At 38.1% G+C, this 18453-nt stretch overlaps 1 protein-coding gene across 1 annotated transcript; it reads right to left on the reverse strand.

Annotated features, from left to right (window-relative positions):
- Positions 1-692: 692 nt before the first annotated feature.
- LOC111346127 (microfibril-associated glycoprotein 4) lies at positions 693-4642 on the reverse strand. Its single transcript, XM_088727156.1, has 4 exons — positions 4244-4642; positions 3638-3755; positions 2949-3360; positions 693-2394 (listed from the first exon to the last, which is right to left on the reverse strand). The coding sequence occupies exons 1-4, from the start codon at positions 4580-4582 to the stop codon at positions 2163-2165; spliced, it is 1101 nt and encodes a 366-aa protein (XP_088583282.1). The 5' UTR covers positions 4583-4642; the 3' UTR covers positions 693-2162.
- Positions 4643-18453: the final 13811 nt, after the last annotated feature.

The following is an 18453-nucleotide window of genomic DNA, read 5'->3' on the forward strand; positions in this document are numbered from 1 at the left end:
TTTTTCTGTACAACTCTTGTTTACGTTCATAGCCTTAGGTATCCAAGGTCTCGAATAGGCTTATTCTCTTTAATTTGCTCTGTTTCCTTTCTACATTTTTTCGTTGAGGCTCGAGGTTAAACTCGTGCAGGTTTTTCATTTATGTCTTGACTCTTAAAATGAAATGAAGTACTCTCTAGTGGGATGTACTTTACCTTACAGGAATTTTATTTACCTTTGCTCCTCGGCAAACCAAGTCTTCATCTTCGGTGAAGTTATTAATCCCTTAAAAAATCGATCAGAGTAGCTCAACTGGCACTTGAAACTTTCCCCATGCTTTTTTTGCTGTTTTAAAGTTGTAAGAGTTACATCGGATTTCTCTGAAGCACTCAAACTCGCAAACAGTTTCAGAATACCCTTTCATCTAGCTTTTTCCCCTCTACTGCTTTAGCAAAGTTTGTGGCCTCTCAATCATGCTCAGAAATAGGCCTAATCATACTGTAAACAACTGTGTTGACGAGAGGATCTATAGCTACATTGTCAGGGGTTTAGAAAAGGTACAGGTCTGTTTTCATTGAGTGGTATTAGCTTACAGCCGTCTCAAAAAAATCTAATGAAACAACTAAGGTGTTTAAATTATATCGTAAATGCTATTTTTTTTGGGCCATCGTAATTTGATCAAAAATAAGACACAAACAATAGTGATAAACATATTGAACTTGCACATTTTGATTATGACTTGACGTTTCGTATGTACTCCACATACATTTTCAAAAGTAACCGTTGAAATTTAAAACAGCTATGTACATATATAACTAAGGCCAGAGGGAACTGGAACCAAGATTAAGCAAAAAACTTAACAATAAATTATGGATTATTGACGCTCGCTAGGTGAGCATAATCTACGATAGCTTGCCAAGTCATTTTTTGCCGCATGTTTCATTCTTTGTCAAATCCAGAAAATTCTGATAAAAATGTATAATGAAATTTTCCGTTTTAATTCCCAAGCATCAAAACATTTATTCACACCTGTTAGTTCCACCATCTAATTTTATAATAATTACCATTGCGTTGAAAACAGACTATAATAGTAATATACGTAAATTGAAGTTCCCCCTTAGGGGCTTTTCAGCCACAATGTAGATTAACTAAGAGCTTAAAAATTCCCACTGGCAGGAGGCAGACCAGTGGGCTATTTACAGAGCGCAGCCGAGGAGTTGAACTAGGTGCAACCGAGAACAAATCCAGTGAGTGGCAGGGTGGAGGACTTGAACCCAGGACACCGGATTACAAGTCCAGCACCCTAACCACTCGGCCACGCCGCCTCCCTCTGAGACCATTCATAGTGAAGCTCCTACCATCAACCTAAATTGAATTATAATTCCGAAGATATTTAAAATGAGAACACAATTCCAAGTACAAGGCTAGAACATCTTCTGTTCAGTTTATCAGGCGGCTAAAACATGGTCGCAGAAAAATTTCAATTATTAACATAACTCACTAGGCCTTGTGCAACTGATAAGATTATGGACCGATGCTAATCATATGTGCAGACATCGATAGTAGAGAATTTATTCAAGGCTTGTAAACCTCGTGCAAAATTACAACATTCACGGCAAGCCTATCTGCATTTCAATCCAAAAATTAGTTCGGTTTCTCGGTTCTATAGCTACAGTAGTTTACGTCTAGAAGGAAGGCAAACTCAAGCCACCATCGATTGAAGATAAAAAGTGTGGCTAGAAGCATTACTTAGAGTGAAACTGTTCCTTATCTATTTATTTATTTATTACACGACTCGGGCAGTCAGAGGGCCAATAACTAAAATCAACCAATCAAAATGCTCTATTGCCTGTCCAATATTCTCTAAGTATTGGACCGGGCACTGTCCCGAATGGTCCCGAAAGATACCGCCCTTGTGTTCCTTTGAACTTCAGTCGTATAATAAATCTCTTATTAACCAAGCTTGCTCGGGACCGTACTGGAAGAATATCGGCCCTCGGTCTTTTTTGTACGGACCTCGCTGCGCTCGGTCCGTACTGTCAAGACCTCGGGCCGATATTCTCCCAGTACGGCCCTCGCGCTTGGTTAATAAGATATATGTATTCCTTTATCGGGCAAAGTGTCTGACCCTTATACCGAGAGAATGTAGTTTTGGTTAAAAACTGAACCTCTATTGCAGCGGATTATATACGAGCCTTAATTTTCATCTCGGTGCGTTTTAATGAGTAATAAAGGCCTCGGAAGTGGAACCAGTTGACTCCATCAGCACGGGAATTATGTGGGCCATTAGGGTACCATCCATTCAGATTAGAACGGTGACAACTTTTGTACCACCGAGCTCCTTTGTATTCGATGGCACAGTTGCTTTGATCATCAACATCATTGTCTTCATCCTTCGTTGTAAAATTCATATCTCTTAAAAAAAAAACAAATATGGTCCGTTAACTAATTAGGGTTTCCCATAATAGTCTACTGTTATTCCATGAGCAGACGTTTGATATGAGATTGCAAATAACGGTTCAAAAACGAGGTGACTCTAGCAGGGTGAAAGCAAATATAAATATGAATAATGCGCGCAGATTTGAGTTCCTTCCTTTCCAGCCGTTATTTTCCCATTTCAATTCACTCTTAAGTTATTGTTCGTTTGAAATGAGGACAAAGTCAAGCTCGGAATAGTATTTTACCAAAGAGACGGGTGTCTCGCTAAAATAATCACTCTCCTTGCAATTGGCACTTTTTCTCTAGACTCAGAGATTCCAAAAATTCAATTTCTACAGACTTGTACCAAAATCAATCAGCATCCAGATAAGCATTAACAAATAACACCCACTTAAAATTCAGTAGAAACACAGACCCCTTTTCTTGATGCATTTATGTAAGAGTGTGATGTCACCTGCTGTCTTACCGTATCCTACAAATGTAAAATTGTACTTTTTCGCTTGACAATCAAAAATGTACATCTTTCTTACCTTTGAAATGTAATAGAGTCACCAGCCGTGCCCTTGTATCCTTCAATTAAAAGCTGGTACTTGTCCGCCTCGTTCGCCACCTTAAAAGTCGTGTACGCAGCGTAGGTTACGTTCCCATCAAAGTCTTCCAAGTCAACTTTCAAGATGACATTATCAACGGCTGTTAAACGATGAAGATTGTCGTTTCCGAGCCAGAACTCGCCGCTCAGATTTCCAAACCCTCTTTTGTAGGATTCCCATCCAAGATAGAAGTCAACGGAGCCATCGAAACGTCTCTGAAAAACGGTCCAACCTGCACCGTCCGTGGTCATGTCACACAACACTTGAATTGGATTGCCACCATCTGGATTGATGGTGTACACGCCACTGGAGGTGACACCACCTTGACGGAGCAGGGCACAGCTTTTTGGATCTGTTAATTGTAGAGTGAGATATGGTTTTGATAGAGAACTCATTTTCATCGTAAAGGAGCTTTAGAACGTTTGTAACGACGGGTTTCAGGTAAGGAATATTGGCTCTTGTTGACTCTTTCTAACGGCTATCTTTACATATAATTAAATAAGGGCTTTTTGGGAGGTACCAGTAAAAACCATCGAATTCACTTGATACTAAGAAGGTAAATGAGAATATTTGGCAATAAGGTTAAAATTTGGGACTTAAATTAAAACACTATATGACTATTCACTCACTGCATGGGGTTCCATAAAATCCATCAAGACATTTGCATTGTGCGGTATTGTCCTGATAGTTGGGAATACAGACTGCATTGCTACCACATTGATATACATCGCCCAACTCACATAAGCTCTGTAAAAGGAAAGAAAATATTACTGTGGGTGTTTTTATTATTGTTACATATTTATGCAACTTGAATCAATTGAAATACAACGGTAAGACTTTAGTGAAAAGGCTTTTATGCTGTTTTCTGGGACACGAGTCTTTTTCGTAGGGATCTTTTATGATGATAATCATATTGAGTACTTTTCAATTTTCCTTTAGGCTTCGTTTATCTTTCCACATATTGAGGACGAATTGTACAGTACTTAAAACACAAATAGTTTTTAATTTGAATGCCTTGGGAAAAAATTTGTGCAATAAATTAGCTGTTGGTTTAAATTCACATATGAGAAATTCAATTAAAATGCCATACATAAATTTCAGCTTTCATAATAAGTAATTTTTTGACGTCCGAATCTCAGATATCAGAATAAGCTACATCTTTTAAAAAATCTTAGCAGAAGCATTTCGGAGATAATGCTGTTATTCTAAGGTTAATTAAAAAATAACTGAATTACTTTTACTCCTTGGTAAAGATATTCTTCGTCTTCGGTAAAATTTTTGAGTCCAACGAATCGATCAGAGTCGCTTAGTTGACATTTAAATCTCTTCTTATTTTTACTGGGGCCAAAGTTGTATGACATACATGATTCTTCTTCCACACATTGCAGTCGACAAGAACCCTCTGAATCCACTTCTATTTCTCTAATAACACTTCCATTGAGGCGTCTTCCTCTTATTTCTCTGGCGAAGTTAACCGCTTTGAAGTTTGGTGTTATCATTCGAATGTCTCCGTTTGTGAACGAAATCAACAAGAAGCTCAAGCTTAAAAGGAATTGTACCTTGACGCCTTCCATCTCGAACGAACCCTCAACTTGACGAGTTGTACACCTCTGATAAAGTTTCTTTATCTTGCGAAAAGTAAGAAATAAAATATTAATGACATTACTCGCCTTTTTCAAATGAAAAACTTGCATAATTTTCCTGATTTACTGTATTCAATTTTGTCAACAATGCAGTACCTCGTTACGTATAGTTTTGTTAATCACTTAAGAGGAACTATAGATACATGCGTATCTTCTATTTAACCTTTAGGTTACTTCACACCTTCAGAGGCGGAAAAAATCGTTTTTTCTTTTATTTGACCAAATTGAAGTTAGACATTTTACCTAAGGTTTGCAAAAAGAAAAATATTAAAATCCCAAAAAGCGTCCAATTTATTTAGGAAAACTTATTTTTAAGTTTAAGTAAAAGTTAATAAATTAGGAGGGTGTCATAATCTCGTAAATGGGCGAACCTCCTGAGGGAATCTTCGCGGCAATTTCATGTTACGTGAAAGCTCTCTGCTAGTGGAAAGTCTTTTCTCATAGATAAAAAACAGAACTCAAAATTAGAGAAGAGTTCCTGGGTAAAGAAAAAGAAAAAAAAAAAAAACAGGCCTAAAGAAGAAAGAAAAGGCACCAATTTATCAGTAAAAAATACCAGTCCTAGCACTCCTCTGTACGCTGGCATCCAAATTACGAACAAAGAAGTCGCCATCAAATCTACCTTTGTCCTACATAAGGTTAAAAACCAAGTTCCTTTCAATTGGCAATTATCGGCCTTGATACAGAATATAGGCAATCGCCTCGAATCGTATGAAATCATGAATAAACCTACCCGAGGGAACTCATTTTTGTCTGTTTTGCTTTTCAACAGTTTCTCTAGCTTTACCTTTTTTGCCGCGGGTCTTTTCTTTGCCAGTTTTTCCCATTACTTAACGTCGAGCAGAGCGAGACAAAAAAAACGTGACTGGTATGCGATACTTTCGTCATTGACGCCAGGAGGTCCCGTCTTCCCACTGTCTTCCCATTGGTTCGCGGTTTCAGGAGGCGAGATAATCTGCTGTGTGGTGCTAGTTGTTTACAAACCTTTAGGAGCTAAAATCTCGCATTTGATTTTGAGAGGAATTCCCCCACTTTGAGCGAATTTATATGGTATGTAGATTTGACCGATTTTCGTGAAATTTCGCCAGGGATAATGACGAACGAAAGTGTCAGGAAATTTTGATAATTGAAATTTTTTTCACGTTGTGTCCATTTACGCAACACGTTTCGCATATTTTACGCTACTCTAACTTTTTAGATGCGGATATCTAGATAGCCAATCAGAATATCGGAAAAGCTTGATACAGTTTTTTTGATTGATGTCTTGTGAATAAGATGTGCAGTCATTTTGCTCGTGCTGTGGGATCCGATACCCGATAAATTCAACAGAACGACCCTCGGTCGTTTCACGCCTTACCAGCTCCTGATACTCACTAAATGAAGAAATCGTCTAAATTACATTTTTATCGTAAACTGCAGTTATTAAGCGTTCTTTTGATGTATTGTTTGTTGAGGTCTTGTTGAAACTAGCGCGCGTACGAATTTTTTCCCGAAGGACACCTGCGAAGGGGGGAAGTAATTCTTGACCTTGCACATTTCGACATATAAAGCATTGATGGAGCAAGTTTTTTTTTTCTTAAGAGAAAAGTTAAGCTATCCATGGTTTTAAGAATGCATTAATATTTCGCCGCAGTGAGTCAAATTTTTGTGAAAGACTTTGTTTTTCTTTTATTGTGTATTGTCAAGAATGAATTATTCCCTTTCAAAATTTACATAAAATTAGTTATTTGTGGTGTATAAAATTTCTAAATTGAAAACCTTGTTTCGACAAAAACAAGTTATGATTCATAGAAGGCTGACGTATGGTACCTAACAAACAATCAAATGAGATAAATTAGTAGAATGGGTTTATGTGCAGAAAGTGGAGCTCCGCTATTGGTGAGAACACGGTGAAGAGAAAAACGCGAATAACTTAGGAGAATCAAAAGCGTTCGCTGATACCTGTGGGATTAAGAGTGCCAATTTGAAAGATAAACTTTTGTTCAAGAGTTTTGCGGCTTTCCGAACCACCTAAATGTAAGGAAAGAACGCAGAGTGCCATATGCTGCTTATAATGATTAGGTAGATTAAAGTGTCTAGCGACTGGTTTTGACGCGTCCTTGTCATTCCTCTCCAGGTCGCGGAGGTGCTCTCGGAATCGGTCACCCAGTCGTCTTCCTGTTTCGCCAATGTATATCTTTTTGCAATAAGTGCAAGTTATGCAATAGATGACGTTGGCGGAGGGGCACGTGAAGTTATCGGTGATCTTCATGGATCGTTTGGGTCCCGATATTTTCTCAGCATTGTGAATGAAAGGACAAGTTCTGCATCGAGCACGAGTGCATTTAAAAGTGCCAGGTTGATCATTAGTTGAACTTCTGACAAAAGAATTGCCTATGTTTTTGTTGATATAACCAAATTACCTTGATACCCCCACCGACGCAGCGCACCCCCTTAAATCAAATGGAGATGCAGAAGCAAGGGATTACAAGTAGAAAAAATAAATTCAGACAATCAGATGAACAGAAAAATAGGTGAACGCCCAGATGGACAGGGAGAAAAACCGACAGACAGACAAACAGATAGGCAGGCTGACACACCAACAGGCGGATAGACGGATTGACGGACAGAAAGATAGACAGATAGACCTAACTACCTAATTACACTCACTACTAAAGATCAGCAATTTTTAAATCATTTTTCCTTCTAAATATTGTGCCGCATGGTTATAATTGTTTTATAGTTTTATAGATATTTGATAATTTATTGTAAGCCTTGATTTTTAATCATTTTAATCTTGTAATGAACATCTTGTAATGAGGGCCACTATTTTATTAGCATTAAGATGCTATTTCGTGCTACCCTCACTAAGTAAAGACTTAACTTACTTACTTACTATCTACAAGTTGACTAGACAGAGCCCAGAGGGGAGCTCTCTCGTGCATTTTCCCGAGGATATCATACACAAATGCCCTTCACTGAACTTACCGGAATAGACAACCTATGAGTCATCAAGAAAACCTGACTCTGCCAATCTTTCAGTCGACAGCTAACAACCCGTCTAGCAAGATCCACGACCTAATTCCAGCCTCTAACAAGCCAGCATACAATCTCTTAAGAAACGGAAAAATAAACTACCGTCCACTGAAACGAAGAGACTGGTTGACTCATTTGTTTATAAGTGCACCAACGAACTCATGTATAATTAAATAATTAACTAGATTTTTATACTTTTACCTAGGATGAATTAATAGATAAGTTTTTGCTTTTTATACGATTTCTTTCACAATTTGTTGTAAATTCACGTAATTCAGTTGTAAGACTGCAAGGTGATTTTGATAAAACACGGTCTATCTAAACAGACAGACAGAACGATAGATGGACAGACAGACAAACAGACAGGCAAACAGATTGGGAGACAGACAGAAAGATAGACGGACAGACAGACAGATAGGCAGACAGACAGACAGAAAGATACATAGACAGACTTACAGACAGAAAAAAACAGAGAGACAGATAGATAGATAGATAGATAGATAGGCAGACAGACAGACAGATAGATAGATACATAGGCAGACTTACAGACAGAAAAAAACAGAGAGACAGATAGATAGATAGATAGATAGATAGGCAGACAGACAGACAGATAGATAGATACATAGGCAGACTTACAGACAGAAAAAAACAGAGAGACAGATAGATAGATAGATAGATAGATAGATAGGCAGACAGTCAGATAGACAGCCAGATAGACAGACAGACAGACAGACATACCGACAGACAGATAAAAACATAGACAGACAGATCGACAGACAGACAGACAGAAAGATACATAGGCAGACTTACAGACAGAAAAAAACAGACAGACAGATAGATAGATAGGCAGACAGTCAGATAGACAGCCAGATAGACAGACAAACAGACAGACATACCGACAGACAGATAAACAGATAGACAGACAGATCGACAGACAGGCAGTCAGGAAAAACCGACAAGAATAACTAAAAATGGCAAGCTGTGTTGTCTTCCTTACTCTATTTTCTACTAGTTGTGCTGCAAACTTTCTGTTCATACTGCATAGAACGATAAATCCTTAACATAATTATGAAATCGTTGCAATCTTTCTTTATTAAGATCTCGGCCAAAAACAAGAGATATAGAGCGCAAAAAGGGATTTGTTGCTGTACTTATATATGTATATGAGAACGATCCTTCGCAGTAAAGCACTATTTGAGCAATAGTGGAAATCAGACCTGAAAAAAATTTCAGGCCTGTACGGGATTCGAACCACTGACCTCTGCGATACTAGTGCAGCGCTCTACCAATTGAGCTAACAAGCCAACTGGGAGCAGGCCATCAAATTAATTCGATATAAACCCGTAGATGATAAATCAAACAACAACAAGCATATGAAACATATGTGTGAACTGCGGTTATGAGACGTATATGAGAACGATCCTTCGCAGTAAAGCACTATTTGAGCAATAGTGGAAATCAGACCTGAAAAAAATTTCAGGCCTGTACGGGATTCGAACCACTGACCTCTGCGATACTAGTGCAGCGCTCTACCAATTGAGCTAACAAGCCAACTGGGAGCAGGCCATCAAATTAATTAATTTGATGGCGCTGCACTAGTATCGCAGAGGTCAGTGGTTCGAATCCCGTACAGGCCTGAAATTTTTTTCAGGTCTGATTTCCACTATTGCTCAAATAGTGCTTTACTGCGAAGGATCGTTCTCATATACGTCTCATAACCGCAGTTCACACATATGTTTCATATGCTTGTTGTTGTACTTATATATGTTATTTAAAACTGTCATGGTCATGGTCCCTCTTGTATTTACATACGGTTCAAAATGTTTCGATGCTAATGCTGAACAGATTAAGGTTTGGTTAATAGCTAACCCGTCTACAACAGCGATTTTTCACATGAGCCTTAATTATCATTTTAGTGCGTTTTAATGAATAATAGTAGCCTCGAAATTTCTTCCAGTTGACTCTATCGGCGTGGGAATCATGTGGGCCACTATGGTACAATCCATTCAGATTTGAATCGTGACAGTCGCTGTACCACCAAGCTCCTTTGCATTCAATGGCACAGTTATTTTGATGGCCATCACAGTCTTTACCCTTCGTTGAAAACTTCATGTTGCTATAAACTTACAAAACACAAATAGTTAGTCAACAGAATTTGGTGTGACCTTATAGTCACCAGTTGTTCTAGGAACCAAAGTTTGACGCAAGGTGGCAGATAAATGTACATCAAATGAGGCAACAACAGGACAGTGTTGGTGTAAGTAAACTAAAAGTGAGAGCAAAGAGTGAACATCATCAATGCAGGCAGATCTATGTTCCATCCGTTTCAGTTTCATCTTTCAGAGTTAAAATATGTGTTTGTTTGAAGTGAAGTCAGTAACACATTTGGGCTACAGTTAGCCAACAAAATAGGTGTCTCCTTAAAATACGCCCTCCCCTATCTATGGCACGTTCTCGCTTTCTCTAACCGGCGACACCTCATTGTAGCATTAATGGTAAACCAAGCAGCCATGTAGTTAGAATAAATTAACTCGGAAATGCTTTTGCTCCTTTGGATGTGTCATAGAGTCACCTGTGGCAGCACTGTCTTCTTCAATCAAATGAGGGCTGGCACGCATCGGCTTCTGTGCGACCTTTCAAGTCTCACTTATGGCGTCCCTCTCCCCCTTCCACCTCTTCCCTGAGATATTCGCCGAAAGGGCTCAGCAGTTGTTCTACGGTAATATAACACTAGCTCAAAACAGACCCCCATAACTTTCCAAGAGTACCTGTGTTATGATAATTTCATTTCAGATTATGGGAATTTCTCTAATCTCCGTTTAACTCCTACGCCGTTTCTCCTGACTAATGCATATTAACTATTCTAATTAGAAGTTGTTGTGTAGTCATTTTATTACAGTTCTCCTAGGGAAGGTCAAAGTAAAAAAAATTGTAGGGCGGAATTAAAATTAAATAATCATGGCGAATTTCTTACTGAGCTGGATGTAGCACCGCAGCCGTTGAGTCACCAGCCGAGCCTCTGTATCCTCCAATCAAAAGCTGGTACTTATTAGCTTCGTCTGCCACCTTAAGGTCCATAGTGATATACAGCACCTCCGTTTTTCTTTCAGATTTGGAGAAAAGAGAGTTAATTCTTACGCCGCTTCGCCTGTTAGTTTTTTTGCCAACGAGATTGTTTAAGGTGTGGCAAAATGTTGAAATGTCTCCCTGAAACGGCAGAGTCAACCACGCTTTAAAGCATAGCAGAGGGAGTTTTTCTTTATGTAACAAGTAACCTACAGCGTTAAAAATGTCATAAAAAAATTAACTCATGCGACAGCCGTGTGTTCATCAAGATATGAGGCGCTTGTTAAGTTTTGGGAGCACTCAAGACACAAGAGTCGTATCCCTCGTGCTTTTCAAACTTCCCGCTTGCTCCATATCTTCAGGAAGCAATTTCAGTGTGCTGCTGTCAATTACCATATTTCAATCAGTTAGTGGCCATTAAGTTCTACCTTCAGTGCAGAAAACAAACATACCATTCTCGACAATGGAAAGCTGCAGCCTCATTTTTTAAAGGTAATAGAAGGAGATTACATCTTTCTTGAAACGCAAGCATGTGTTTAAGGAAATCTGAAAAAAAAATAGAAATTACGTTTAAAATCAGGACACATTTTATTCCCAGTTATCATATATTGATTAGTCTAGTTTAGTTTATTAGCTTCGCCGACAGGTAGGGACACCGCAACAGCTTGCGCCAGTTACTGCGGGCCCAGTAAACCCACCCATCCCAGCCCAGGGGAGGACATCCATCACACAGTAATCTCGAAGGTGCACCTCCGCCAATGTAATCTATTGCATAACTTGCACTTATTGCAAAAAGATATACATCGGCGAAACAGGCAGAAGATTAGGTGACCGATTCCGAGAACACCTTCGAGACGTGGAAAGGAATGACAAGGACACATCGAAACCAGTCGTTCAGTAGGCATTTTAATTTAGCTGATCATTCTAAGCAACATATGGCAATCTGCGGTCTTTCCTTACACTTAGGTAGCACGGAAAGCCGCAAAAATTTTGAACAAAAGCTCATCTTTCGAACCGGCAGTCTAAATCCCACAGGGATCAACGAACGCTTTTCATTCCACTAAATTATTCTTGTTTTTCTCGTTGCCATGTTCCCACCAATAACGTAGCTCCATTTTCTGCCTTTAAAAGCAGACAGCCCACAATTCCTCTATTCGTTCCGACGAAGGGCTAACGCTCGAAACATCAGCCTTTGTAATCGTTACGGTGGCCAATTTACCATTTCAACTTTGAGATAGAATAAATATATGAAAATCATATATTTTGAACTGCGGTATTTGATACGTATGATGGACGATCCTCGCAGTAGATAGCGCTATTTGAGCAATAGCGAAACTCAGACCTGAAAAAAATCAGGCCTGTACGGGACTCGAACCACTGACCTCTGCGATACTAGTGCAGCGCTCTAACCAATTGAGCTAACAAGCCAACTGAGAGCAGGCCGTTAAGTTGATTCGTAATGAACCCGTGAAAGTGATAAATGAGATAGAATAAATATATGAAAATCATATATTTTGAACTGCGGTATTTGATACGTATGATGGACGATCCTCGCAGTAGATAGCGCTATTTGAGCAATAGCGAAATTCAGACCTGAAAAAAATCAGGCCTGTACGGGACTCGAACCACTGACCTCTGCGATACTAGTGCAGCGCTCTAACCAATTGAGCTAACAAGCCAACTGAGAGCAGGCCGTTAAGTTGATTCGTAATGAACCCGTGAAAGTGATAAATGAGATAGAATAAATATATGAAAATCATATATTTTGAACTGCGGTATTTGATACGTATGATGGACGATCCTCGCAGTAGATAGCGCTATTTGAGCAATAGCGAAATTCAGACCTGAAAAAAAAAGCTCAATTGGTTAGAGCGCTGCACTAGTATCGCAGAGGTCAGTGGTTCGAGTCCCGTACAGGCCTGATTTTTTTCAGGTCTGAATTTCGCTATTGCTCAAATAGCGCTATCTACTGCGAGGATCGTCCATCATGCGCATTTCAACTTTGTTGATATATCCAACAGATTTGAACAAACCGGCCCTGATCTATTACTGCTTTGTTGATCTATTGCTGGTTTGTTGATCTATTACTGCTTTGTTGATCTATTACTGCTTCGTTGGTCTATTACTGCTTTGTTGATCTATTACTGCTTTGTTGATCTATTACTGCTTTGTTGATCTATCACTGCTTTGTTGATCTAATACTGCTTTGTTGATCTAATACTGCTTTGTTGATCTAATACTGCTTTGTTGATCTATTACTGCTTTGTTGTGTTCATGACTGCGATAATCACTCTCATCTTCAACTGTCAGTTCAAAGCTTAAATATGTGATATTTATGTATTCACAGATGTTGATTCACCACATTATCTCCTTTTTTGATTGCCTACATCGAACCGGTGGGGCGACCACACATTAAAATCATTAAGAACACTGATCATTAAAGATCCAATGAACACTACTTTATGTTAGGAGCCCATAAGTAATGGCTCTTGTTTATGTAGTAATACGCATTTCGAAAACTTGAGCGGACGTTATCATCAACTCGAGTTCGTTCCTCAAACAAGGGGAAAATTAATATGACATTTTCAGAACAGTTGAAAAGTTGGATTTTGTGAGCGTAATTAAACACAAGAGGTCATCTTTCGTCATCAACAGCCATTGTGAAATTTCAAAGACAAACATCCTTTACTCTTCTTATCTCTTGTTTCCTAAAGTTAAAAGACGCAATTTGGGCTTATTATGGAAGAAGAATCAAGACATCTTTTTGGAATTATCAAACTGGCCATTTTCTCGAATGTAACAGGTAGGACTCAGAATTGAATCTTGAATAGTTTTGAAGAAACAATGGAAATGAAAATCGCCGTATATTTTGATTCGAAGTCTCACCAAATAATGAGCTACTCATAGATGAAATAAGACGTTAAGTCTAACGCTTAGTGATTGAATAAGAGGAACTGTTATGTTATTTGTTTGACGTGGGCGATGGATTAAGGAAAATCTGGCTCCCTACGAGAGTTTGAACCTTAGACCTTAGGGGGCGAATCCAACCAACAGGCTCTGTAACGTTCAAATTTCCATAGTCTCCCTTTAGACCTTGTTGACGACGACTGATCCCCCCTCCTCTTCCCCTGAAAACCATGTGATCCTCCACCAAAATCTTCTGAAACTCCCCTAGGTAAAAAAAGATGACTTGTCCCTTTTGGTTTTGTGATTGGATAATTTACAATTGAGCTATACATTGTACAGAGACATTGCTGGAGGGCTTTGCTTAAACTCAAATTACATGAGGAACTGCTACAACTCATGGCTGGGTAAGGGTGGTCATTTACATATAGAGTAAAGTATCATCATCCACTTTTTGATATTTGATCTATTCATTGATTGATAAATTTTTGTTTTCATTCACAGCTCAAAATCTCTCACTTTTCCCAACCGATTAGCCTTGGTAAGCCTTCAGCTGGATTTTTTTCCCTTTCATGCAATCGTAGTTATACTTTAACCAAACGAAATCTACAATGCAGTAGTTACATTACTACATGGCAGCCACTAAACGTAGCCTATTAGTATAGGTCACCAATCACCATTGAGTGAGATATTACACACACTTTCTTCGATCGGTCTTCATCAAACATGTTTACATACTCCCGGTTAGCTCGATTGGTTAGAGCGTTGGATTGTGTTGTGCGGGAGGTCGAGGGTTCGAGCCCCGGCTGGACTAATACTCATGGTATTAAAATAAGTGAGAGCAATTTGCTACCTTTCTATAATATCAAGAAATGGATAGATATTCTAGTCTTCTCGGATAAGGACGAATAAACCGTAGGCCTTAAAGAAATCCTGGCATAGATGGTCTTCCTTGTGCCGGAGTTTCAATTCTCGAACAGTTCATTGCGATTATTGCAATAGTAAATTACATGGCTTACACATTCCTTTTTCGGTAACGTTCTGCGGAAGATTTCTCATGGCCATGGGAACACTATGAGAAAAGGGGCCATGATATCTTAAACCTCAGTTTAGCAAAAGTTACTTCTTTTCGGTCGCCTAAAGGCCTTGATTGCGAGAAATTATCGAGAAAACTGAGGAAGTTTTTATTTTTATACTCTTATTTTTTGCAAAAGCATTTTGCTTTTATATTTTAGGCAATTTACCATAATTTTCTCAGGCTTTGTTAGTTAAGGGTAACTTTTTTTCAAAATTGTTCTGTTTTAATTGTTTTCAATCTTATTTCAATATGGTTTTTAATTCAGATGTTTGACATTATTTTTCTGGCAACTGAGAAGATAATCCTAAGCATTTTTCCATACATGTATGACACCCCTAAAGCTCAGTTTTAAGAGATTTGGAAACTTTTTTTATGAGTAGTGTATGCTCAAGTCATCTTCAATAACATGGAATAGACATGTTTGACTATAATTAGAGAGAACTGATATTTTTAAATTAGAGGAGCAATTTAGTCTTAATTTGATACCTTATCACCCTCATACGGGTCAGCAAGAATAACACAAACCACCTTGAGAAGAAAACAAGAGTGGCGTAAACTGTAGTATCATATCTTAAAGTGTACAAGGGCAATTACCATGATTGACAAAATATATTTTAAAATCGAGTTTGCTTCTGAGCAAACAATCGAATTAACCGGCGACATTTTGTAATAAATTTCTTTTATACACGTTGCAGTTTCTGCTGTTTTTATCAAAATATTTGCGTTTTGTTTACACCTCAGTGATAACAAACGAAATATTGAGCATACATTTAATTTGATAAAAATTTCAATTATCAGTATGATGGCTTGAACTGTTTTTAAACTTAACTAAAGGTTAGGTCTGATGCTCCCCTTAGATAAGTTGACGATTATTCCAGCTTTGTAAGCGAAACATTTTGGCTTGTGGTTTTTTTTTATGCAAACTCTATGGTTTACGCCTGACGATTTGCTTCAAATTTTCCATAGATTCGAGGTTATAAGTATTTTCATGTGGGAGCGAACAGTTATGGCAATGGGATGTTTTCCCTTCGTACAACCCATTGCAAACTTACATTGTTCTACTGGGAACCTTTTCATATATCCTTTGGCTACCAAAGCACCTCAAGAAAGCTAAAAATTGCTCACCTTTAAAATCATGTAACACTGAAAATTCTAAAAAAAAATCCCTACTCTATATACTGTTAATTATAATAAAAAAAAGTGCCTCTCTAAATACAAAAAAGTGACATATGCTTGTTTTTTATTCCCTTTCTTGTCGTCCCTGATAACTTGCAGGTTTTGAAGGCTGTTGCAGTCAATATGTCGTTTCTGATAAATTATTTTCGATTGCCAAGAGAGATGTAGAAATATCATTTCCCGCAGATCGACTTAGCTCTACCGCCTTTAAGAAGAGTTGCCGATATCTGACATACTGTGCAGGTCTGTATTTCCGGTGTTTCAAGATCAATCATTGACGATTTGATATATTTGGAAAAATTAATTAATTACTGGCCTCAATTAACGAGCGAAAATTCGAGATCAAGATGTTTTGTTTTGGTACTAGCTCCTCTTAATCGATAACGTGTGGAACACATACTTACACGCACTAAATAAAATTACATTTAAATGGCATATTTCAGCTGAAAACTGCAAAAGTGGTCAGGCATTTTATTGATACATAATGTTTCTACGACTTTCAAATACTTATGAGGGAAAAATTAACATTGCCAGTATTACTGATTACCAATGAAAGTCATCGTAGAGGTTTAGGAACTGAAAACACAGGGATACAATAATGTTAAAAACAACAACACAAATGGATTCGAGGAGCGATGATAAATAAGTCGTGTTAAATCTCCGTTCGCTTCTTGACAGATAACATCTGGGCAGATTTTTAACTGTCTTGATCATGACTTTCAAAGATTGTAAGGGATAAATATGAACATGCGATCAGGAATTCGTGATAACTAAGTGATAAGTTATGACAGCCGTCGGGGCAATAGGGGACTATTAAACGCAAGGCTATATTTTTCCAGTTCCTCTTCTCTGACTTAAAAGAAAGGCTCCAAAGAACAGTGTGTTCTTCCGAGGGAGATAAAAAAGGCTCAAAATCCCAATAACTACCGGTAGTCTGACTGAAGACTTGATTGGACAAAAGATACGATTATAGGTCAATAGAGGAGGTTATCTCTTGCTTTTTACGACTCCGTAAAAACTGATAGATTTCAATTATGTTTGAGAGACTCCTTCGTCAGTTTCGGAACTAGGTCATGAATCAACCACTAATTGGTATTTATGGATGAATTGCAAAACCCTCGTTGAAAGTTTTACCAACAAGTGCACATCACCGTCAATGTTTTCGCTCATTGTTGAATTATTTTAAAAACACTTTTCCAGTAACACTGTCGAAACTGTTGAGTACGCAGTTAAAGATTTACAATGTCCATAAAGACATCTCTACTAACTGTATTATCTAATTGGGAGATAGAACAGTCAAATGCAAAATGTAAGAGCATTACTGATTATCGAGCGCCATTTGCCTTGACCTTCGCTATATTCACTGACCTGACCACGTTTATGTGATAATGACTCATAATTTGAATCTATAAGAGAAAGATAAATTCGCTAACAGAAGATATTAGTCCAAAGTTTAGCCTTTTCATTGCTTGGCTCGAACCTAATCGAAAGGAAACTGCAACTGTAGTTTCCCATGCACTTTTTCACCACATGTGGCGAACTTATTGAGATTCTGATCATTAACTTGACGAAATAGTTATTAGAGACAAACATCCAATCTGTTGTTTAAACCCCTGTCAGCCATAATTACGAAGGTTTCCTTGCATATTTTGTCAGAACAGTGTGAGATATGAACACTAATATTAGTCTTTATGCATAGTTACAAAATGACGAAGGGTGGTTTGGGAATTTTCTTTTCGCATTACAGCTTGGTATGCTACCAACAACCAACTGACTGAAGGTGCATTAAGAGGAGAGGTTCTTTCACCTTTAGATAGTTTATCAGTGAATTGAAATATCAGTTTAGATTGTAGAGTTGTTCATTGACAATCGTAGGGTGTTATTCCATCTGCAGTCATATATATTTGTCTTTGTTTCTGCGCGTATGTTTTTGATATACATCTAAATTAATATCATTTTTTAGGATTCCACCAAGAGAAAGTAAAAGGTCCTATTATTTTCTCATGATACCAGCTGAATTCAAGTCTTTCTTTCGAAGATATAAGGTGTAAAATACCTAGAAGTTATTTAATCTCTATAGCACCAACAAGGGTACATTCATAGCTGTGTTTCTGATGAAAACAGAAACTACAATCGGCATTTCTCAACTGTGATCCCGGCTACGTGCAAGAATTAAGGCGGTCTTGTTTCCAGCTAAACGTTTAGTGATATGCCTCAGCAAGAACTCTTAAGGCTCGTGCAGTTATGTTTAAGTTTCCTGTCTTACATAATTCATTCCTGAGACATTTAAAGACTCGTTACATCACCTGGAACACAGATGCCTTAACTGACCATAAATATGTGCTGCCACATGAAACGCATTTACGCTTCTTCACGTATTCAACTTGAGGATTGAATTTCAATTATTCTCGGCATCAGCAAAGTGGGTAACATATTTCTACCATACCTCGAAATAGGAAGGACGCAGTCATCTGGACTGTTAGTAGTGAATCAGATGGTAGAACAATGTCAAATTTACATCGCCGCCTCATTTGTTTTCAAGAACGTGTTTTAAACACGAAAC

The sequence above is a fragment of the Stylophora pistillata genome, chromosome 1, assembly GCF_964205215.1.
Source record: "Stylophora pistillata chromosome 1, jaStyPist1.2, whole genome shotgun sequence".
Classification (NCBI taxonomy): domain Eukaryota; kingdom Metazoa; phylum Cnidaria; class Anthozoa; order Scleractinia; family Pocilloporidae; genus Stylophora; species Stylophora pistillata.